The sequence below is a fragment of the Schistosoma haematobium genome, chromosome 2, assembly GCF_000699445.3.
Source record: "Schistosoma haematobium chromosome 2, whole genome shotgun sequence".
Lineage (NCBI taxonomy): Eukaryota > Metazoa > Platyhelminthes > Trematoda > Strigeidida > Schistosomatidae > Schistosoma > Schistosoma haematobium.
The window spans coordinates 23,644,190-23,670,391 of record NC_067197.1 but is presented as its reverse complement, the minus strand read 5'-3'; the positions used below and the strand labels follow the sequence as shown (position 1 = coordinate 23,670,391).

The 26,202-nt window shown below is 29.4% G+C and overlaps 1 protein-coding gene across 1 annotated transcript in view; it reads left to right on the top strand.

Moving 5' to 3' along the window:
- Positions 1 to 3,197: 3,197 nt before the first annotated feature.
- The window catches only part of MS3_00006512 (uncharacterized protein), a 37,365-nt gene continuing 14,360 nt past the window's right edge, over positions 3,198 to 26,202 (top strand). The window contains exons 1-2 of the mRNA XM_051214679.1: positions 3,198 to 3,425; positions 6,991 to 8,334. Coding sequence (XP_051067862.1) covers positions 7,026 to 8,334 — 1,309 coding nt within the window. The 5' untranslated portion in view covers positions 3,198 to 3,425; positions 6,991 to 7,025. The remainder of the gene's footprint in view (positions 3,426 to 6,990; positions 8,335 to 26,202) is intronic.

The window sequence follows — 26,202 nt, the reverse complement described above, 5'->3', positions numbered from 1 at the left end:
TAAACGTTTTTGAACTGTAACGATTACTTTGAAAGTTACATTTTACAATAAGATTAGTGTAGTTAATGTTTGATCTTTATATTTAGTATTAAACAAATCATCATATTTCCATACTTCAAACATTATTTCACGTCAGAAATATGTGTCTTCGGTTAAACATTAAATTCATGTAAAAAAAACAGTAAATCAGCTATTAATGATTGTAATAGGTAGCTGTCAAACTTTATGTTGTTTTTATTAGGGATTTTAAACCGGTATACTTATTTTGATACAATCTGATTGCATCATGACTTTTCAGTTCTGGATGATTGTTAAAATTATTTGTGTCAAAATATATTTTTAATGATTGCTGTTATCGTTTATTTGTACAAGAGATCTACTGATGATACCTTCATTGTCTTTGATGAACATGGTGAAACCAGTAAAATACTATATGGGTTCAAAATGTCCCATCAGTTAGTTTTATTTACACGGCAGTCAAAAACGAGTGCAGAATTTCATTGAATCAATGTTTTACCAAAATACGACAGCATGGATCACTACAAAGATTGGTACGTAGGAAGTTAACCTCGAGTACGCAGTATACCAGGTTCAAACGTTGGATATCTCTAAATAGAAAGATAAATTTGAATTTAATCTCCTTCCTCAAAGTTAGAACACAGAAGATAAAGTCAACAAAGGGCTGAATAAAGTCCGACAAATACTTGTGCAAAATCCATTTCCTCCTAGATTTATTGACAGAAATGAAAAGAACAGATTGAAATATCTTTTCCTATGCCTAAGGACATTTTATTCGTAGAAATTTAATTCAAAAATGGTATGACTAGGGCGATCTTAAAAAACTGATTGCCAAAATCCTTAAGGAAAACCTTTCATATGGCCAAGCCAAGCACTATATTTTCCAGCAGATGCCTAATCCAAGAATATGTAACGAATAAATTGTCATTGTAGGTTACCTCAATATATATCTGTCAGTTTATTTACTCTTCTATATCATTTTGTATTGACTTTTGTATTGAATGAATATCCAGACACTATCTAATAAGGTTACCTAAAAGTAGATGTAAATCGACCAATAATCTTATTGTTGAGCGCCAGGTCAATTAGGACAGTCTATTCCCAGTAGAAACTTCATTGGAAATTATTAACGAATTCCAAAACACTGGCTCTAAGAGACCGTAGATAAGAAACTTGTGCCCATCAGACGGCTTTGTGGTCTATCAATCCAAGCCTGGCTTGCGTACTCAGCAGTGAAATATTTGATAGCTTATTTCACCATGATCTTAATAGCCCTTATTGTATAAGTTGTTTTAGATAAGTGTTTGCTTCTTCATTTTAACTATTAAATTGATAATCTTAATTATCTCACATTCATATTATTTTTGTTTTGATCACCATTTCAACTCAAAGTAATTTTTAAAATGTTTTTGGTCAACGTTTTGAACCCTTATTAATAATGTAATAGTATTCTACTTCACCATATACCTTTGTGTATACAATAACTAGAAATTTCACTATGCAGATTCAATAAATGACTTTGGCAAAAAGGAAATGTACCCTGTCAAACTTTCTTTATTCTGACTAAATACATCCTCAACAGCTATGAATATACTTATTTCAAATGATGAAACTACTACATGAGATAAACATTTCACTTTCACTTTCCTCAAACATGAAATACTGAAAGTAATTAAGATTTTCAATCGTCTATTGCTTTATTACGTGATTCGTAATTAATTAAACATGACATTATATTCTGTTATGTAATTTACACTTTATTTAGAATGATACAATAATGAGTCCAAGTTGTTGTTTTTTGGCTTTCCCCTATTGTTCTTATCTTTTTATCCACCAGTTTCCCGTTTGACTTTTATTTCTTCATTAATAAATGCCTTAACAAGTAAATGGTATTTACTATTTTACTATGAATTGAAGTTTCTATTGAATCATTTATTTGATTATTTATATTTTTCTCAGTAAGTGTAAAGAGACTTATTCGACACAATAACACACAGCTTCATTATCAAACTGTATATTTGCTGAGTTTTTGGGCTGATTTAGAGTGAAAGTTTCCACATGATGTGATCCTGTGAGCAATTAACAAGAGGGTATTAAGAAAATTAATATTAATTTCAGTAATCTTTTATTCTTTATACCTTTTTATTATGTATGTACCAATTTTTATACTGATTCAGACCTCCATCATACATGTCTTTGAACTTCTTGTTTCCCCACTGAGTTCATAAAACTGTAACAACTGAATGAAATTAACTAATTGCATGGTTAATATTCAAAAGTTAATATTAAACAGTTAATGTTTAGTAGTAACGTTTTCAAGATCCCCAGGCTGAATTCAGCTATTGAAATCTACATAATTTCAAAATTATTTAATTATTAATTATTCACAAAAGGGGTTTTGCGAAGATTTTAGTAATTTCAATAGTTGAAATCATAAGTCAATTGGAGCTAGACCACTATAGGCATTTCAAGATGCATTTCCTGGAGTTCTATTTAGAAGCAGTGACCAGTGGAGTTCAACCGGGTCTTTTGTGAGATATCAATTCACTAAAGACAATGATGGACGGTGGCGCAACTTCGTGGATTAGTTGAAGTTAGACATTAACAACGATGGACGCTGGTTCAATGATCTAGAGGTTAGGCGTTTGTGTGCGAGGTTGATAAATCCTGTGTTTGAATCTCGTGAGGTGGGATTGTGGATGAGCACTGCTGAAGAGTCCTGCGCTAGGATGAAACGGACGTTCAGTGCTTCCAGGTTTTCTATGGTGGTCTAGCTTTAATTAACTCATGATTCCAATTATTGAAATTACTAAAATCTCCACAAAACCCTTTTTGATAATATTCATTAATTGTCTAAATGTGTTTTAGAAAATAATCGAAAATTAGAAATGTAGTCTTTCGTGTTATAATATCAAGAGAGAAATCGATTCCATAATTTATTATCCAACGAAAATTTTCATTCAGAGAAAAAGTCAGTAATCGTAATAAATGTCATTATGCCATGTTTGTTTATAAATTCCAATGTGAAGTGTTAAACTATTTAATATGATTTGTTTACTAAAACAATGACCTTAAATTTGATATATATATATATATATATATATATATATATATATAATAATAAGACGTAGTTCTGTTAAAGGTTAAAATTAACCAATGATAATATTACTATCGTATATGTAAATATGAATCTTTTCTTAGTTTTATTTTATATATTAACATTTAAGACTGTTATCTATAACGTTAAAAGAGTACGGATTTTGTATTATGATTCATTTCATTACATAATCTCGATAATTTATCACAGTTATAAATAAGATAGTGTTTTCGAAAATTTCTACCGCTATATGTAACATTACCTACAAGGACAGTAAAAAGTATTGTTTACCATTTCATATTATTCAGTGGTAAGTAACATATCCTATTCTTCGGTTATTTCATCATTTAATATTTCATTCTGCTACTATCACTATTGTTCCAATAAGTTACATTTTGAAAGAATGTGATTATAGCAGTTTGTAGATGAACTTTTAAGATAATAAATTATTGTCCATTACAATATCAGTATAGTTATTTTTGTTTACATAAATTATCTTATGATAAAAATGTAATACATACAGCAATGTCTGTATTTATGAAGTAATCACTATTTTGAATTCACTTGATGTTGTTTACTTGTATCTTCTGATTGTTGTTTATGACTGTAATTGATCAGCCTCTTGTTGACATATATGCATCATATGTGGATTGCATCGATATTGCCTTTAATCACAAGCTTTAGATGTGAGCAAACGTTAGAAACCAACTAAATTGTATACAGTTGAATATAGTTTAGATACCTAATCGACGTTATTACTCTGATTAAGCTAGATTGAAATGATACGTTGTCTTCAAACACCAATCTTACTTTAATTTAAAGGCTTATTAATGTTAGTCACCATGCTCCTAACAGGAATTATCTGGAAGATTTGGCATATCTCTTTATCCTGTAGTGAAATAGATCTGCCTTTTCTTTCACTAGTTCACGTTTAAGCTGGATGTAGTAATTTTAGACACGTTTATACCTTGAAATGCACCGATTGGAGAGTCTGATGAGACATTGTTTCGTCACAAAAGTTAACTATCTCAAATCAAAATTATAAGAGTGATATTATGTTCATTCTCACTGCAATTCAAACAAATATTACTCAGTATTTGCAATAGGCGAAAATTTAAATTTGGTAGAACCGAGAATAATATAACTAAATCTGTAACAGTATATTCTGAACCATAGGACACTATATGTAAATGTTGATAAGTCTTGCTAATTGAACGCTTTGTTCGGTTCCTAATCGAGTCTAGTAACCCCCAAGCTAGAACTACACAGCGACCTGAACACGAGAGAAAAGACACAAAATATGCGAGAAGCACTGTACTCCAAAGGTTCATTTTTTAGCATCGCCATTCGAAGAAAATAGAGACTACTACAATTCTGTCCAGAATATCAGGGATGAGAAAATAAAATCCTTAATCAATAATAATAAATATCTTAATCGTTGAGCAATTTGGTAGCTATTTGAATTTAATCGTTTGTAGCATTCTGAATTTGAAACGATTGGTTCTAAGTTCAAGTTGTAGCTGAAAATAAACACCGACGCAGATACATCCAGCTGAAAATTCTCAGAAGAGGTGGGAATCTTAACCTTTACTACCCATTTAATCTTACTGGATGAACGCATCTTTAACAAGTATTCATGCACCATATTCTAAGAAGAAAAATGGAAAGACGCTTATACAGTATACTAATACTTAACAAAAATAACCACATATTCATGTGTAATGTATTGGTTATCATCAAAATGTTTTGTAAAAACGATGTATGTATAGAAAGTTTCTTTCAAAAGCATCAAAATTAAAGAAAATAATGGTGAAGTATGAGTTTTAAAACAATATCTATCTAATACTTTCTGAATAAAACTGTAATAATAGTTTACATTAGTCACAGTTATAATTATATTTATGACAGTTTTTTGATTAAGAAACATAGAATGGTTGGTCGGAACTTTTTTCTTATATTTTCGTAAGTGTAATTTATTTAGAAGATGAATGTAAGTTAAATCGAAGTTGGATAGTATCAAACTTCCGTGACAAGCAAATTTACATTAAAATGATTAACATAAACATATACATTACTGTAAAACTCGATTCTTAATCAATAAATAATTGATATTTATCTTAGAAACAAATTTCTTATCCATTTCTGTAAATATTATAATGTAAATGACTTTTTATTGCCTATCTGACTGATGCTTTTTTTATCATAGAAACTTATAATATCTTCTGAATCTAAAGTACTATGATATAAGCAATTTTCCGGCACTCGAAAACATTATGAATTTCAGTAATGGTGGAGAAGATTTGTAGCTCAGGTGGATGATTTTGGTGGAGTTTTGTTCTCTGAGCCGGATGGTTTGGTCGTGGAGCTCTCATCGTTCTTCTGAACGACATCATCAGCACAAACTTCAGATAGAAGTGGTGTTCGAATTTCTCCATGTGTTTCACAGCTTGTTCTGTGCACCTCGATGTTGATTGGTTCTTGTTGACCTTAAATTTATCATTGTTTACTTCTTTGTTTTGGTTGTCTCCTATTGGGAGACACAAATGCATTAAAAATGAAATTTCGGCTTTCTTTCCAAAAGTCAATGAACGGCAATATTCTTCTTAAATAATGTATAACTATCAAAAATGACTATCTTATGATTAGGATCACAAACTCTGTTTATAGTCTATTTATTATTGCTCGACTAAAAGTCTTTAACATTATGAACATGTAAAGATAAGAGTTTAACACAGAGTAGAAAAAGTTGATCGTTTTTATCATTCTTAATAAGAAAAAAAAAGATCAATAGATTCATATTTGCTATTGAAATATATTTTAACCTATACTTTACACATTTTTAGTTATTCTAGTTTATAGCTGTCTATCTGTTCATTTTAAACAAGTGATGATATTTGAAAAACTTTAAAAAGCTCTTTTGAAATCGACTTTTCAGACTGGGCTTTTTTTTGAGATTGTTAAAGTTAGAGATTGACACCGTTGAATGCCAGCTCAGTCGTTTGAAGGTTGACCGTTCGCGCGCAAAATCTGAGGTTCTTCGTTCATACTGCAGAGGAGTTTCACACTAGAAGGAAATGGTGATCCAGTGCTTCCAGGTGTTCTGTGGTGGTCTAGTTTTAACTAAGTCATGAATTCAACTATAGATTCGATTTATATTTGATCAATGAGTATAACATTTTTAGAATGTATTAGGCGGAAATAATCTATGTGATAGACAGTATATTTTTTTCAAACAATACGAACAATGTAATCTGCACTTGTTTATCATTGTTCTTTAAGAAAACTCTAGATAAAATGACTTTATATCCAACGTCATATTCATAGACTTAATTAAACATCCTTCTAGATCATCGCTTTACTCTCTTAACGAACGTACTGTTGACTAATATACTGTAGATTAAATCAGCTTTAAACCAATAGTATCCTTACCCTATAATAAAAACTGTATCGTGGTTCGTCATTATTTTGTACAATACCTGTCTGTTCCAATATAACTGAATAGTATAATGTATTTTGGAATCATCATATATATGAAACAGAAATTTTCTTTGAAACAATACTTTTACAAAGGTTATATTTAATTCATTTTGTTACAAATTTTCTAAGATATTTATGGGATATCTCCACATTTTGTTTTCGCACGACCAATCAACATTAAATTATTACCATATTTGTATATCTTATAGACAATTGGTTATTCCATTATATAAATATATAAACTGCTTTACTTCCCAGTTTAATTTCCAGTTACTTTACAACTGTATGTAAACAGTTTTGAACGTGTTTTCTCCAATAATATCATCAAAACTTTCTTTAAACATATTTTTCTTTGTGTTTTATCATTATGACCACTGTACACTTTGTTGCAACTCAAGTACCACAATCCAACATTCCACGATTTAAACGTATTATGGATACTGAAGAAAAAATTATCAATAAATCTGATCTGTTAGAATCGAATAAAACATCATCAGAGAACTCATCAATCATTGGCAAACCAATGGATTCAGATAAAACTATTTCAACTAAGTTAAATGATACCAATGAAGGTTTATTAGAAAATACTTCAAATCAATCTCATGATGGATTAAATCCATCTGAAATATCAAAAAATGATGAAACAACTAAAAATATCATCAACGAAAAACATCATAATATTTTAATTGAAAAAATAGCAGACAAATCAATCGATTCACTTGAAAAACATGAATTAAATAATAAAGTCTCTTCATCATTACGTTCAATGAAAGGTAGACGTATGCATACATTGAATCAATTATCTAATACATCGGATCATCTTCATGATTTAAAACAAAATAATAATAAACATAAACAATCAAATTTAAAATGTAAAAAATTTAAAAAATATTTAAAATCATTAATTGCATTTTTATTTTCTCATATTGGTCTTTGTTTAGTTGTAGTTGGTTATTGTACATTAGGAGCATTTTTATTTCGTTTAATTGAACAAAATAATCAATCAAATATTATACATAATTATACTACTGAATTAATTTATAATCATAAAAATATACAACAATTAATTAGAAATTATCATCATGAATCATTAAAATTATGTATGAATCATGTAAATTATTTATATTCTAATGAGATAAAATGGAAAAATGATATAATCAATATATTGATTTATTATGGTTTTTCAATAAAACCAGAATTATTTAAAATGGAATTAGAAAAATTTAATCAAAAATTAATTAAACCAATTATACCAATCAATCAAACAAATTCTATTCTAATCAATAATCAATTAATATTGAATGAATTATATAAGAATTTAACAATCCATTTAAATTATTATACTGAATATATTTTATTGAAAATAAATGAATTCATTGAAAAATTAATCTATAATACATATGATGCATGTAATTCAGGTTGGAAACCTGTACATTCAATGAATAATTTATTCATATATAATAATAAAACTTATCAAAATATTTATTCACAATGTTATAAATATAATAATTGTACGTTAGAAACTATTATTAATAATAATATTAGTAGTAGTAGTAATAATAATAATCAAATCAATAGTATATGTGATTGTTTAAATGAAACAAAATGTTTATGTGATAATATAAATCAAATTAATAATTATTCAAATAGATTATCTACAATTGGTATTATTGAAGAATATCGAGATCCTTGGACATTGACTGGAGCTTTATTATATGCTGTTACTGTTGTTACTACTATAGGTAAGTTATAAATCTTTATATTAAATGGAAATAATATGTTATTTATTATATGTATGTAGACAAATATTATATTATTGTTCTTTTTTATTGAGATTATGAATTAATTGATGTTAGACTACCATTAAAAACATAGAAGCACTAAATGGCCATTTCGTCATAGTATGAACCATAGGTTTTATGCATGAACACTTAACCTCTAGTCCAATGGAAGATGGTTGAGCGATTTCATGGATTGGTTGAAGTTACACATTATTACTGTTTGATGCCAGCTCAGTGGTTTAAAGTTTAAGCATTTGCAAGTGAGACCAACAGCCCTGTGTTCGAAACCCGCGTGAGGGATCGTGAATGCACACAAATGAGGAGTCCCGTAGTAGGAAGAGACGGCCATCTAGTGCTTCCATGTTTTTAATGATGTTCTAACATCAATCGATTCATGATCTCAATCGAAAAACGTAACAATCTCTACAACTCCATACTGATAAATATTAAATTAAACACAAAACATTTAATATTATTCATCATTATATTCTCTTTATGACTAGTTTAAGAATAAATACATGTGATCAAAAAAAATGATGAGCTCACATTTTTATATCATACTACAATCAAAAAATTATTTCAGCAATACTATATAAGTAGATCAATAAAAATTAATAAATACTTTCTAAGTACATATTTTTCCCAACTTCTCATTCAGGTTTCTATTTTAATATATATATATATATAGCCGATCTATAGACAAAATTTTTACTCAAATGGATTGATAAAAATCTGACAGGGTTGCATAACCGTGGACTAAAATCTGCTTTTCTATCATTTTTACTTGTTCTCTTATAATGTCCATGGTAGTAACTGTCATAATGAAGAAAAAAATTTAACAACGTTAGAAATAATTTCGAATTTTATTTTTATACAGGTTTTGAACAGTTTCATTCTGTTCACGTTTATGCAACCCTGTCAGATTTTTATCAATCCATTTGAGTAAAACTTTTGTCGGCTATAGGGCGGCTATATATATATATAGTTTGAAAAGGTACTATCAAACCTAGCACATTGATTCATTAACCGATATTTCATCAAAATGATTTGTTTTCCTGGTTTAGATGAAAGGAACAATTGTTTTTCACAAACACTTTTAAATATTTTGAAAATTCAGACCAAAATAATTGCGGTCAATTGTGAAGTTTTATCAATTATATTGTTCTATATACATGATTCAAGTCACTTTCTACTACCTTTGAAGACGAAATTAAATGAAACTCTCTTTTATAGTTGAATTCATGAGTCTATTAAAGGTAGATCACCATGAGAAAACGTTGGAAACACTGGACGGCCCTTTCGTTCTAGTATGAGACTCCTTATCATTGCGCATTCACGATCCCGCTCGCGGGATTCAAACCCAGGACTTTCGGTCTCACGCGCAAACACCTAACCTCTAGATCACAGAGCTGGCATCCGTCAGCGTTAATGTCTTTCTCCTTTGTAGAGTGAAAAATTTATTGATATGAGAATATTAAAGACATATTTTGTCAAGCTTATTCTTTATAGGATTTTATAGATTTGTGTTCAGCCGGTACGAACAAGCCAGTCTTTCATCTTAGTATCAATAATTAGGATGTTTCAAAATATTTTCCGAAGAAAAGTTTTATTTACTAAAAAAGAATTTTATTACTAGTTTACAGTTTGTAAATTGAGAATTTATCGCTTGACGATCAAGTTAAACTTGATTTTTCACGCAAATTGTAGAGTTAGGAAAGACAAGAAAAACCAAATCAGTGCTAGGTAAGAAATCCTCTACGTTAGCTAAGTACCATAGCCTTAAGCTTTTCAATTAGAAGTTTATTGTACTATTATTTAACCAAATGAAGTCTATATAAAGGCGGAGAAAATGTATTTAAAAGGAAATTTACGCCAGAAATTTAATTTCGATTATAGTGGTTCTTAATACCGTTAAGTCGCATATTTAGCTACATAATAAATAAGGTATTCGTCTGGAAAATACAATACATTGATATAATCGATAAATAGTTTGAAATTACCAGTATCGGAACCCTTTATAGATTACGTCATACAATCCAATATACTAAATACCATATGTGTTAAATACCTTCACAGATGCGTTCATACGTACTTTTGTATGACGATAATTGACTAATAAGTTGAACCATCAGTGACGATAAATCACCAGCTTTATTCACTGTGATGATAGTTTCACACATTTTAATAAAGTTTTGTTCATTCTTGAAAGATCATTATTCCAAATAGGTTACTTTTTCTAACTAAGTATAAAATTTGTTTAAATGTAACAAGGAATATTTCTTTTTAACAGTTCTGATAACTTAAACCTCATACAGATTAAATATCAATTGATCAAGATCATGGTTACTGATCTGAATCACAGAATGATTCATGATCATTAATATTTTTTAAACTTCATTCTAAACTTTCCATGAATTTATATAAATTGGTTATTTTAATGACTTTAATATTTCATATCACTTGATTTCCTAACATGATTTATAATTTTGATCTTAACATCATATGGAAATTAATTAACTGAATGTGGGAAAGTAAAACGAGAGAAATGTTATGGTTGGTTACACAAATTTATTAAATACTACATGTGTAGTGAGTAATTATTTTAACCAACTATCAACTGTATACTAGATTAGATGAAATCGATAGACCCTCTTTTTTTTATAAAGTGTTACCACATTTAGCCACTTATATGTATTGAGCTATTTCTTTAAGATAAATAAAACTTAAAATGGTTGACTTCGGATAATCAAATCATTCAACCTAACTAAGAATAGAAATATACAAGTGATTTGTTTCAAATTATAGTTTTACACATTCAGATACCGATGAAATAATTTTCCAAAAACAAAGTAGTTTTTTTTAAATCCTGGTAACTAGGTATTCATGAGAGTGGATACAAACTTTTGAAGACATTAAGATTACTACTTATTATAGTATTATCGATATAATCGATTTGATTAATTCAACGTACTTCAACACTTCTGAAAAGTTATGTTAACTAATTCATATTCTGTTGATACCTGGAGCCAGCTGGTTTAGGTATTCCTGAATCACTAAAAGTTATATAAGTAGAGAACTGTAAAATGATTGATTTCTGATTCACTACATTAGAAGTTACATTTCTTTAATTTAAATTATAAATCCTCATATGAAATGAAAGAAATGGAAATAACTTCATGGAATATGATTTTCATAAAATATTAAATCAATATTATCAAAATAACCGTCTGTAATATATGTTGAGTCTACTCTGTTCGACCTGCTTGAAGATAACAATTTTCATAAACTAATATTTGCAAATGAAACCAAAACATTCCAAAGATCATTAAGCAGCCGTTTTCACTTAAATTAAGAATTTTCTTCATTACGCACCAATAACTTTATAAAGTTGAATCAAGAAATCAACATATAATCGAATACTATCTAATTTACCCTTTCAATTTGAGCTTGATAGTTTTCTTCAAAATAAGTTCGCGACGGTGAGGCTATCATTCAGTGCTGAAAGTGTGTAACGGCTTCCCTCACAGAATTATTAGGTTACCAGTACATCAAAACATCAATCTCAATGGTATTGACTAAGAATTTTTCTAACACAATTTTATTTATTTACGTAATAGTTATCGATACTCTCGTTTTTTCCCTTGTACATATAAAACAATTATTCAGTAGTAAAGATGTGGAATTATCATATGTATTAAACAGTTTATTGAATACATAAACGAGTAAACAAATGTTTTAGTGTAGAAATTCGGACTTCATAAAACTGGTTCTAAAGCATCTAGAAGAGTTCAGTTTTAACTTCTCTAGTATGAAAAGAACTTCGTGTGTATGACATATGAGGCAAAGATTTATCTACATTATCTAAAAATAACACTGAACATCTTGAAAAAACTCTGTAAATTAAATATTCATAACAAATTTGAGTTTCTGCTTTAAACTAGACAATGTTTTCATTCGGAAATCAGACAGCACTAAAAAGCTCATTTGTTATTGATGTCTACACGCATTCCAGACATTCCTTAAAAGGGATTTTATGAGATGATCTTGTTAAGTGTATATACCAACTCACTTTGACATTTTAAAAAATATCTACAGATTCTCCAAACACCTTATGTTAATATTTAGATAGAAAGTGCGGCATTTTAGCTATTAGTAAGAAAAACCATAATTCCAGATCATTTCAGTAGTATTTTATACATAATAATAAAAAAGTAAAACTTGAGAAAATAACGGACTTTTATACATTAGTTCCAAATAAAATAAAATTGTCTGATGTAAATGATCATTCGTACTACAAAAAACATGTTTGGGGATGCTTTATAACATCAGGCTTACAAATTCATTAGTCTATATCAGTAGATCCTAGACGATCAGCATTCAATCATATACATTAATAAAATATTTTCGTAACATGAATGAACCCCTGGGGTTAAATCAAAACGTTTACCATGGACTTAATTGTATCAACTAATATTTCTTCGTTTTGTTAGATAAAATAAGGTATTGATTGGAAATAACTACTTTTAGAGAGTTCCCCTTCAAATAATGATCGGAAAGAGATTGTCATAAGTGCATTAAAGTAGAAATAATAGACACTTAAATGTGATATGATTTAAACTTTACTTTGTTTTTTCTTGAACCAGAAAACATAACCTGACTTTGCGGATGATAAATAATTTGGCATTTGTCATACGATGCCAAATAAGAGGAAATCTAAACAATCTATCAAGTATTTCGATGTCAGAAGATGGAAATGACGAAAAATATCTAATTGACCCAAGATATTTTCTCTTGTTAATTTGACTTGAGTATTAAGTATTATTTCGAAATAATACTTAGGATTTATTAGTGCCATACTGATTGCCATATATCGACGAACCAGTCTTTACTGAAGACGTTGTTATTGATAAAGAAGAACTTTTAGTTTAAATTTGTTTTAAATAACAATCGATGTATGGCTAATTTGAACAAAATTCCACTATTTGTTTCTCCTGATACCATACTGTAAATAAGATATGAAGGATATTAATAAATATAACTGATGAGTGAAATATTATATACATTCAAAGGTATAGTTCCAAAGTACATATAAACGTCGCATTTTCATTTACTTAGAATCTTCAAATGCCTCAAAACATCAACGGATGAGTTTCGCAGACTGATCGAGGTTCAATGAGGACGTGTGTTTAGTGGCAGCTGTTTGTAAACTTCACCATCAAATATTTACTCTCTGTGGAACTTGACATGCTGTCCATCGTGCCGAAAACCATGTCCATTATACAGTTCTATGCTGAACGAGTGATATGTCGAAATAAATCTATGATGGTCATAGTGACCAACAAATTCACACTCGCCTCCATGAATTACATGTTTGTTATGTGCTTGCAAAATATAACCACACGGCAACATGTAGTCATTCAAACACTCAAACACATATTGTGTCAACCACATGCATTGTCGCTGTCCTAGTAGCAGATATATCCTCCTGTTGTTACTTGGTGTCTCATTCTCCTAATTCGCTTGCAATTGAAGGCTATAATCTTAGTTGTAAAATTGTAAACCCATTTAAATGTGAGTGACTGTAGAACTTGAGACCGAAGATAAATCCATGAATAGAATATAAAAGAATAGCCTTAGTACCAAAGTATCAAATCAAATTTACAAGAGTAAAAAACATCTTAAATCATTTAGATCTTTTTTCATTATTTTTATCTTCTCACATCGAAATACTTAATAGATTGTTTAAATTTACTCTCATTTAGTATCATATGACAAATGCTAAATTATTTATTAACACGCAAAGTGAGATTATGTTGTCTGGTTAAAGAATAAAATAAAATAAAATTTAAATCATATTACATTAAAGCGTTTATTGCTTTCCATATCAACAATTGGGATTCATTTAAAATGAAAAAAAAATCAGTAATTTCCAATGTTTTTTTCCTGTAATCCCATTATGTTTGCATAGATCTGCATAGAACTATCAGTTTATTTAATGTTAGGATATGTATTATTATTATTTTCTAAACTAAAAATAAATCTAAACAAGCTATTTCAAATGAATAGCAACATAAAAAGTACAGAAACATTAGTCTAAATTGATTTTTTTTAATAAAATTAACCCTCATTACTTAACGAGATAAAAAAAAGGAATTAATTAGCCTAAAATCACGTAAAAGAAAGAATGATGCAATTTTTGTAACAATAGATTATCCTATAGAAAGGGTATTTAAAACTAAGATAAGATAAATAATTGAACAAGTTACTTCTAAATACAAAAAGAAAAACGGTTAAACTAAAGTCGGTGAATGGCTAATGCTTCTACAGAACACAATTTATGTTTATTATCACGAAAAAGAAAACAACAGGTACTCATCTCTAACTTATTCAAATTGATTTATTGGGTAGTACTGTTAAGTAAAGAAAGCATTTACAATAATAACGTATACAGTTCAAGTAATAAATTGGTTTAAACGAATAGATCTTGATCTTTGTATTTTGATTGATCACTTGTAAAATAAAAGAAAAAAGAGGAAAGAAGAATAAGGAGACATGTATTTTTTTTTACAAAAATGTTTACCAACTTTTCCTCTTGATGTTGAAGGCTCTAAATAATCAGTCTCAAAAGAAGATGGAACTTACGTTCTATATTTCCATTGTTAGCTACCATCTAATTCGTAACAGATTTCATAGAATTAAATAGTGTTAAAATATTTTCTAGAGTAAAGAAATAATTGTTCATTTAATGAATAAAAATAACAGATTAATTTTATGTTATAACGGTCACTGATTAATAGTTGTAAAATAAATAATAATGAAATCACTGTAACAACAGATTATCGAATATTTTTAAAAAAAAATTAGAAAGGGTATTTAAAAACTAAGATAAGATGAACAATTGAACAAGTTACTTCTAAATACAAAAAAAAAACGGTTAAGCTAAAATCAGTGAATGGCTAATACTTCTACAGAACACAATTTTCTGAATTATAATCTTCCTAACTCAATTTGTTTGGTTTTATGGATAATTTAATAATTAGTCACTAACTGTTAAAGCATTCACTAATCTTTTTTTCTATATGTGATATTTACAAATAATTTACTCATGGTTTCTTATTCTTTCTTAAGCTGACAATTAACTTCTATCAGTAATCTATTTTCACTTTAATCTATTATGTAATTCTTTTTCTATACTTGATTGCATTTTCGATTACCATTTTATCATTGACTTATGTATTCTAATTAACTATAAATATAATTGTACAACTTTAATGAATAATATTGTCGAAAGGAACATTTGCTTCATTGAATTGCCTTTATTTTCTGTTCCATGACTTAATGTGTTTTATTCGTTAGTAGTGGATCAATTTTATGAATCAATTTCAATCACTGTATTGTTTATTTCGTCAAAATGTAAAAGTAGTAGAATGATAGATAATCAAAGAACTATTCAACTTGGAATAATCTTCTAGTAAGATAAATAAACTTAGTTGAAAAATCATTCGGAAATAGTACTGTGTTCTCTCCTTAAAAATATCTTCATACAGCTTTCTTGATAGTGTTCTATTCTATTCTACAATAAAGTAAATATAATTGTTGTTCATAGAAAGATTAAAGAAATCTTTTTATGTTCTTGTAAATAATATTATTATTTTAGCATAACAATAGTGAATACGTCACACAAAACTATATAGTAGTTCATAATACATGTTTTATGTAGTCATGTAAAGTATCATATAGCTACGATAAGAAGGTATTGCTTAAACTGTTTTATTAAGAGACTTTTTAATTATTACATGAACTACTGAAATAAAAAAAACTAAGTAGACTAAAGAATTATAAGTATCAATGTCAAGGTTGGAATTGATAGCTTTAAAGAAATTGAGTATTGGGTAGAAAGTTAGTGCAAGCCACTTCTTCAGATTGAATAAACACTATTTACTCATTCTGAAGAAGTGGCTTACATTAAGTCACGAAACGTCAACAATACAACTTTTCTACCCATTCGGATATAATGAAAAATATATTTATTATTAATACATGATACTTATGAATATAAAATGAACTATAATAACATAGAGGCAAATTCATGGTCATTAAAATAATTCGTATAACTCAGTTGTTCTTACATTCATATTAAGATCATTAACTAACTGTCCTTGATTTTTTTATGTATCAATACTTCAAATGTAAAATCAGTATTTCTAGTAAAAGATATTTCTAATTCAATGTCTAATCATTTTAGCTACATTTTATCAAAATTTACATCATTATCATAAAGTTTACATTTCAAATACTTCTTTAAACTAAACCAGTATGAATTTGTCTATATCAGCTCGCTGAAGACAATGGTGCACGGTGGCGCAACTTCATGAATTAGTTAAAGTTAGACTCAGTGGTCTAGTTGGCTTAGCGCCTGGCGCGAGACTGATAGGTCCTGGGTTCGAATCTCGCGGAGTGTGGGATCGTGAATGCGCACTGCTGAGGAGTCCCATACTAGAACAGTGCTTCCAGGTTTTCCATGGTGGTCTAGCTTCGACTGACTCATGATTTCAATCTGTGAAATTTCTAAAATCTCCACAAACCCCTTCTGATTATATTTATTTGTTTGAAATTGTAATATTTAATCGGTATATTGTGAATATTCTATATTGTTCATGAAATCTAATTGTTTACTATAGGCTGATTGATTCTATATTTAAATAAAAATGTAGAATAAAATGGTACTCATCGGTCAGTCTAGTTTTTTGTTCTATTTTCAGGCGTGTGTGTGTGTGACAAATTGGCTACTTTCATCGGTTACTTAAATTTTAAGTGAAATAGTCATTATAGTTTGATAAAGATTAATACATTGTTGTTTAATCTGTAATTTACATTCGAATGATCTATGCCAAACTTCGTGTTAAGTTTCTTAATTTCTATTCTTATACTTACGTAATTAGTAAAAGTAATCAACTTACTGAGCAATTTTATTCCTTTTTGAAATCTGCTAAATTACTTGGTTAGTTCATATAAATCTTTACAAAAAATATTGAATTATACTTTGATAATGGATTAATCACTAATTTTTAGTATTAGTTTTACATTCATTTGTAAACTGTATAAATAAAAATACACTCATGACAGAAAACTAATGAACGGTTGCACAAGATCATGGATCGATTTCAATTAGGCATTGACACCACTGGGTACCAGCTCAGTGGTCTAGAGGTTAAGCGTTCACATGTGAGACCGAAGGCCATGTGTCCGAGTCCCTTGTACGGGGTCGTGGATGCACATTGCTGAGGAGTCTCACACTGGGACGAAACGGTCGCCTAGTGTTTTCAGGTTTTCAACGGTGATTTAGCTTACATCGACTCGTAAATTCAACTAATAATGATAATGGATGAATCACTAATCTGTGCTATTAACTCTATACTTATTTGTAAAATGTATACATTCGAAAAGAGTTATGACAAAAAAACTAAGTAAAGAGGAATATTTGGTACTTAAAACTGCAATCTATGATTTAATATTAGAATCTAGTTTGTCAGTAGAAACAGTTGTATGCCAAAAATTGATAGTAGAATTTCTGCTTAAGACAAAAATGTATAATAAAATAGACAATTTTGTTCACACAGATAAAACTGAAATTCGTATGTAATTTTAAGATTCAATATCTTCCTTAATTAACTTAAAAAAGAATACTGTTGAAAGAATTAATTATAACAATATTTTGTTAACAAAAATATCAGAAAACATAAACTATGTTGTTGAATCACATGGTTTCAGCCACAAAGAAACAACATTTAAAGTCTAGATATCCAAACATTTGCTTTGTAACGTCTAGAGATAAAACTACATTACACTTATCTGTTATATTCATATGCAAACCATCATAAATATGTAAATATACACGCCAGTCGAACATTCAATCTAAAACTAACTTTTGCCGATAATCAACAACGGAAATCACTTGAATTCTGTGAATCACTAGCCAATTGTTTAGATTTTCTTTTGAAATTCTTAGACATTGAGCAGTTACGACCATGAATACATATTTTAAGTAGTTAGTGATAATTAGCAAGAAATTTTGAGTTTGAATTTGATACAGGTCGGCAATTGTGTTTGAAGTATATCTACAAACTTGATGGGATTGATACTTCCTCTGAGAATAAAATCCGCATAAAGTACGGTATAAAGTATGAAACATCACACAAAATGTTTCAATAGCAATAAATCTTTGGTACGAAAAAGTAATTGAATTTTAAATGACAGTGCCATTCTATTACTTTTCAACTTTCGGAAAAAAAGATCCTTTTAAACATTAATTCATAGAACTTTAAACATCAAAGAGTTGTATGCAGTAAGCTTTATTCGGAAATAATTATCCGTTAAATATAGTGAAAAGGAGAGACTTATAAAAGTAGCCCATAATTTCCATAGTTACAGATATACATAAACTAATGAGGTATGATTTATTCTTGAAATACCAACAGAATTTTATTATCATTTGTATTTTACTTAGGAAAAATGAACACATTTTCTTGTGATGTTTTAGTGGTCCTAGATCTGACTCCAGTTAGATCGTTTGATTTATTGTTATTGAAATACACATGTCGTCTATCCCCTTATTTACCATCGACTTAATTCTCGTTAGTGAATAACGGAAATAAATAAGTCAAATACGATAATGAAGTTTAGAATAATTATATTTTGTACAATCATTGATCAGAACAGACAATCAGCGAGATGGAGCGAAGGAAACTACGAGAAGAGAGAGAAGTGATATGCGGTGGAGAAGGAATGTGAGCCAACTCCACTTAATCAAGCGTTGATCAATATTTATAGCCGAACAAAAATAAGTTATAGGCATGTGATCAATAAGATAAAAAGTGCACACACATATGCTCATATAAAAACAGTCAAGATTGATAAGCGAATAATTAGCAAGGTCAAAATGTGACTCAAGAAAAATAAATCGGCTTGTACGGAAGCTAGAATAAGCTTGGTGGGCTTAACATAACAACCGACACTACAATGTCTGCATCGGTTTCTTAAGATAATACAGATTATTTTTTATCCGATTGATTTAATTGTATTTTTAAAAGAATTTATTAAAAGAACAATGAAATTCTACCCATGTTGATTTTGAAAAATTCATGTATTTACTAATCTATTAATCCAGTCTAAAGTAGTATTTTATGTAACAGAACCAGTTATGAACAAGCATTACATAGCAATTTCCAATTCCATGATTCATCATCAGATTTAATCGGTTCACATCAACATCTTGTAAATCTTTATTTTAACATTTAATGTTTAATTACTTAAGAGTAATGTTTTCTAATAATCATGTTTCAAGATTAATTTTCCAGCATCTCGGCATTTCTTTAATATTAACTATCTGACTTCAAGAACGTAGAAAAGTTCTGGTTGAAAGCAACACATACATCAAGATGGAAACAAAGTTTTTGTTGATTCAAACTCATTTCAGCCGTCGTCAAGATAATCCTAACTACCTATAATCTAAAAATAATGTATGAATTTTCATGCCAAATAGACTAGTGATCACATTCCTAGTTGACTGATAGTTCAATCACCAATAAAAGACTAGAAATACATGGCATTGATCACTACTTTGTGATCAACTAATTGTAATTTCCCTTGTTATTTACTAATTATAAATTAATTACTAACGTACAAAATAACCATAAATGATTCGAAAGAAAGCGAAAATATTTTTGATAGATTTCAGTTTTAACTTATGAATTTCTCTTACATCATGAAAGATAGGAAAATATCTGAAAAACAAACTTAAAGTAAGATAGATGAACAAAAATAATTTTTCAGCATCACTGCCAAGGTTTGATGTCATTTGAGACACATCACAGAGTTGATATCAAATCAACCATTATTTTGTTGTATACGAATGTTCAGGAGCTTATACCATGGTTTATTTACATCTTGGCTATACATACCCTTTTAATGTACCCAAAAACGGTTTGTTCTAACCTTGATCCTACCCCGATAACATCAATTTGTTATCCAGTATGGTGTGATTCAGGTTGGTTTTTATGCTGTTTTCGTGATTATTTTTGTTTATTTTTATATTCCAATTTGTTTAGTTGGCCCTTTATTTTTCATATATCAATGTCTCAATAGGTAGGAATCATTACCAAGGTTCGACTTGATAATTTCGAATAAATTGAGCATTGTGTAAATTGTTATAAACAAATTAGTATATTTGTAATATCCCAATGAGTAGAAAAAATTAAATTTTCTGATGTTTCGTGACTCAGTGTAAGTCACTTCATCAGAAAATAAATAACCAAATCAAAATTAATCCAAGTTTAAATAGTACAAAGAATATTATGTGATCAATCAAGAATAGGTCTGAACAAATCAATGTCATGTCATGTCGGTCAAGGTGATTCATAAGCCACGTGTATGTGAATTTGTGTGTGTATGTGTGCACAGTTAAGGATGAAGTGACTTACACTGAGTCACGAAACATCAGAAAATTTAATTTTTTCTACTCATTGGGATGTTACAAAGATATTAATTTATTTTTAATGTCTCAGTAAGTTTATACATGATTACCCTAGATGGGTTAGAATTAATATATAACATAGTTTTGTCCAAGTTTCAAATAAACTGAAAGTGGAGTAAATTTTATACAGAGTTGGATAGTGGTTTGTAGTGGAATACAAGACGCGCGTTTCGTCTCATTTGGATGTCCACAAATTTGACTTTGATAGCATAATATTGATATAATCAGGCTTGCTTCGATTGCACTAAACATTCTGTGATTTTTTCCTCTGGATTGATGAAACATGTGTTAATTTTAATCCAGCTATCTATTTTCTCTGGAGAATAGACTTATACGAAGTTGAGAAAAGTTAGAAATTCAATTTTCTACTGATTGAAATATTCCAAAAATATTATTTTATTATTATTAAACAAAGCTGACATATTATCAGTATGGGGATTTGTGGAGATTGTTGGATTTTAACAGTTGAATTCACGAGTCGATCTAAGCTAGAACATCCCAAAGGCGGCCTGCTTGAGCATCTGGGCTACCTGTTCCTGCCATCTAGATATTTCAACAAGTTATCTATTTTTGTTTGTTTTAATATATCGTTATGTTTATTAATCGCATAACCTATTCTGCTGCGTTTCTGAAAAGTGTACAACCTTTCGTTGTCCAAGTTACAAAAAACTCAATAAGAGACAATGTGGTTGCTGGCAATATACAACGAAAAGAACGCACATTATTCAGATGTTCATTTACTGAACTACTAACATCTAGCTGGCGATCACTCGATATTTATCGCCAGGACCGACAAAGAAGAAAGAAACGGAAACTTGTTGAAGTACTTTACGTTGAGAATTCTATATTGTACCAAAAATATAATATTGAATAAAGCTGATAATAATAATAATAATAATAATAATAATAATAAGCATTGAACGGCCATTTCGTCCTAGTATGGGACAATAACAACGTTGAATACTGGCCCATTGCCATTGAGCAGCGATCTCCTATTGTCGTCAGTTGGTAAATGTCTCACATACAACACGGTTAAACTCCACTGGTCACTAGAATAAATTATTTAAGCTCTATGCACTGCTTGGCTTATATACTTATATAACCCTTCTATTTTTTTTGACTAATATAAAGAACTTGTAGAGGCATCATACATCATTTATCACTTTGATCAAATGCAAATTAATTTGATATATGTCTGCAATCTTTACTTTTGTCGTAATATTATGAAATGTTCTTGTACATTCAAAGAGATGGTAGACTATAAATTAATTCAGTAATTTATAATGTGGTTTACGAAAATATCAAATAAAATCATAAAACTGAAAAAGTAATTTAATATTTAGTTACTAAGATATTAAAATGATAAAGTTTTATCATACTGTTATCAATTTGTATGAGAATACTTCATATGTAATGTAAAAATGGATAAAAGGGTTAAGGAATGCAATAAACTAGAACTGTAAATTTTGCATGTCTGATTGCGTAAATAATAGCAAATAGGCTGATACAATTTACACACATACACAAACGTTTTTAAAATAGGTGAATTTACAAATGAAGTTAAAAAGGGATATAATTAATTGTGATAAACGAGAATTAAAAATCCATTTCACTATGGCAATCAAAAATTGACAGTTGTTTACGTTTGAATGTATAAACTAATTTCGAGTTAGTATTACGCAATTAAACTTGATCTTCTATTGTTTATTAATGAATTTAAATTTGAAATAACGTAGAAATTGAGAGCATTTTGAATAAAGCCTAAACAACAATTGAGGTAGAATAACATGAATTCGTGGTGTTTCATCAGCCCTAATTCTTGTTATCATAAACGTGAATTATTTCAAACTGTGTCATAACTCACTGTTACATTTTAATACATATGTGGTAGTCAATAGCTGATGAAAAACCCTGAAGTATAATGAATTCATAGTATTCAACTTTATTTATTATTTTGACTTAATTCAGACTCATTAAAGGAACTAATTGTATTTAAAATATCATACTAATGGTTACCATTTACCTTCAGGACTCATTTTCAATGTTACTAGTGAATGGATTGAATTTTTAGAAGCAATTAAATTACACTAAGAATCTTAGGTGTCTCATGATATCTGACAGTTTTCTGCACAGATCGATCGAAATATTGTATCTTTCAGTCTATTTATACCTTAAAACTCAGGATGCATGTTTCAACCTATTTGGGACTTGTCAGCTGGATGTATCTGCATCCCAAATTTGATGTTCACTCCGGGACTCGAATCCAGTGCCGTTTGCTTCAAACGCCATCGCGTTACCCACTTAGCCATCTGCTTGTGCAATGGGGTGAAGTTTAAATTCACTTGGCGTTGTTTTAATTGTATCTTCCGATTGTTATTTAAAAATCAAATTGATCAGTCTCATGTTGGCATATGTGCATCTTGTGCGGATTGCCTCGATATAGCCTTAAGTTACAAGCTTCTTAAGTGAAGACAGATAGTGGATAACTAAGTGGAGAACGCGATGGCGTCTGAAATGATTTTTACTGGGTTCGAGTCCTGGAGTGAACATTAAATCTGAGATGCAGGTGCATCCAGTTGATCAGTTTCAAATAAAATGAAACTGGCGTCCTGAATTCCACTGTTAGCCACTATCTATCTTTGCTTAAAAAGCTTGTGACTTAAGGCTATATCGAAGCAATTCTCATAAAATGCACATATGCCAACATGAGACTGATCAACTGCAGTTCTAAATAGCAATGGGAAGGTGCAAATAAAACAACACCAGGTGAATTTAAAATATAATTGTTTGTTTGAAAAAATTGAACTAAAATTTATTCATAAGTTGAAAACTTTTTCTGTTTTTATTACACTGATAGGTGTGAAATTTATTTCTTTTCCTTTTTTTCTTTGTTTTACATATACGTATACATTGATGTATATACAATGGATAATGTTTAGTAATAATGATTTAGTAAGTAGATTTACCCAACAATACTGTCAGTTAATCTTTTACAAAAGAAAGTAAATATGTTGTTTATAATAAACAATTAAATAACTGATTAACGTATATATTTTATTTTCTTATGATACCCAATTCAATTATTACACATAAATGAGAAAGAAAGAAATGGTAGTGTATATATATAAAAGACATTAGTATTATTGAATCACGTTCCCAGAAGAGACATAAACAGTTTATAGTTTTTATTTTTATAAACTATGAAGTTTATTTTACATATTTATTCATACACTTAGATTGTAGTTTTGTGTAATAAAACTATTATGTCTACAACATTTTAAAGAGATAATTAGTTGGGAATTGTTCTATTTTTAAAGTATTCTAAAGTTATGAAACTTTTTAATTGTTCTCTAATGAGATATAAAATACATCATTTCAGTATGATTTGAATGAGCTTTGTTAAACTCTTTAGTTACTAATCATAGTAATTAGTTACTCATTTCCTAATTATCACTATCATACAGAACAAATTGAATAAACTTCAGAAATGTAAAGAAAGAGTAATAAATTTGTTTGATTTAATCACTAAACTACTTAAACAGATTACAATTTAAAACGTATGTTACTAACTTTGAAAATAGGCATATCTACTTTAAAAAACCAAATAGAATGTAACGCAACACATTCTTTTAAATATAATACCTGTGAGAATAGTGTTGATTTAATTTAATTTCGAATATATGCCAGGTTCAAATCAAGACTGATATTTGTTGGACAAAATGAATCTACGCTCTTGATGTATAATTTTTGCACATTACTCGTTCTAACTTTCTATGATAAACAGTTATTGTATCATATCATTTATAATATGATCTTCTAATGAAAATGTCTGAACGTCTAATCTAATAATGAAGTGGATGGTATATACTTTTTTCGTAAGTATATTTTTGCTTAACTAAATATTTAGTGTAAATTAAGTGGTTTTTTAAATCGTACACTAAAAACAATAAGTCAATGAACAATTTAACCGAATCATTTATTCGTTTATGTTACCTGTCATTTTAAATGGAAGTACCTGAACAATATATATAAATCACTTGAAACTAATTATTGTGCCAACCACTCTTAAATTAGCTGAGAAATACTGTAAGTAATTTGTAGGACGTTATGGAAACTTCTTCGATACTATGGAGTTCCTGAGAAGATTGTCAACATTATCCGGGACTAATACGACGGACTACAGTGCAAGGTCATGCATGGAGGAAAGCTGACAGATGCATTCCAAGTAATGACCGGAGTCCGATAAGGCTGTCAACTCTTTCCCTTCCTTTTTCTTCCGCTGGTCGACTGGATTGTGAAGACCTCGACATCTGAGGGAAAACACGACAAACAATGGGCAGCTCAGAATCAAATAGACGATTTTGACTTCACAGATGACCTAGCCGTCCTATCCCATACACATGAACAAGTACAGATGGAGACAACTCGTGTAATAGCAGTCTCTGTATCAGTAGGCTTCAACATACACAAGGGGAAAACCAAGATCCTCAAATACAACACGGAGAACACCAACCCAATCACACTTGATGGTGAAACTCTGGAAGATGTAGAATCCTTCACATACTTGGGAAGCATCATCGATAACAAAGAGGACCAAATACAGACGTAAATGAAAGGATTGCCAAAACAAGGGCCACATCACTACAATCGAAGAACATATGGAACTCAAAACAACTTTCAACAAATATCAAAATCACAATCTTCAATACGAACGTCAACACAGTTCTAATGTACAGAGCTGAAACTTCGAGAACTACTACATCCATCATCAAGAAGGTACAAATATTTATAAATAGTTGTCTACGCAAGATACTCAACATTCATTGACCGGATACCATCAGAAACAGCCTTCTGTGGGAGAGAACAAACCAGCTTCCAGATGAAGAGGAAATTAGGAAAAGACGATGGAAATGGATAGGACATACATACATCATCATCAGTCATCAAACTGCATCACGAGGCAAGCCCTAACTTGTAATCCTGAAGGGAAATGGAAAATAGGAAGGTCAAAGAACACATTACGTCGGGAAATAGAGACAGATATGAAAAGGATGAATAACGACTGGAAGGAGTTGGAAAGGATTGCTCGAGACAGGGTTGGATGGAGAATGCTGATGGGCAGTTTATGCTCCTTCTCGAGGAGTAACAGGCGTAAGTAAGTAAGAAATTTGTAATTCTATTCTGAAAATCTTATTAAGCCAGTTTATATCTTTAATTTAATTGTTTAAATCGAAAAAGTACTGGCCATATATACATGAAGAACTAATCTATGATGTGAAATTAGTTTATTTCCTATT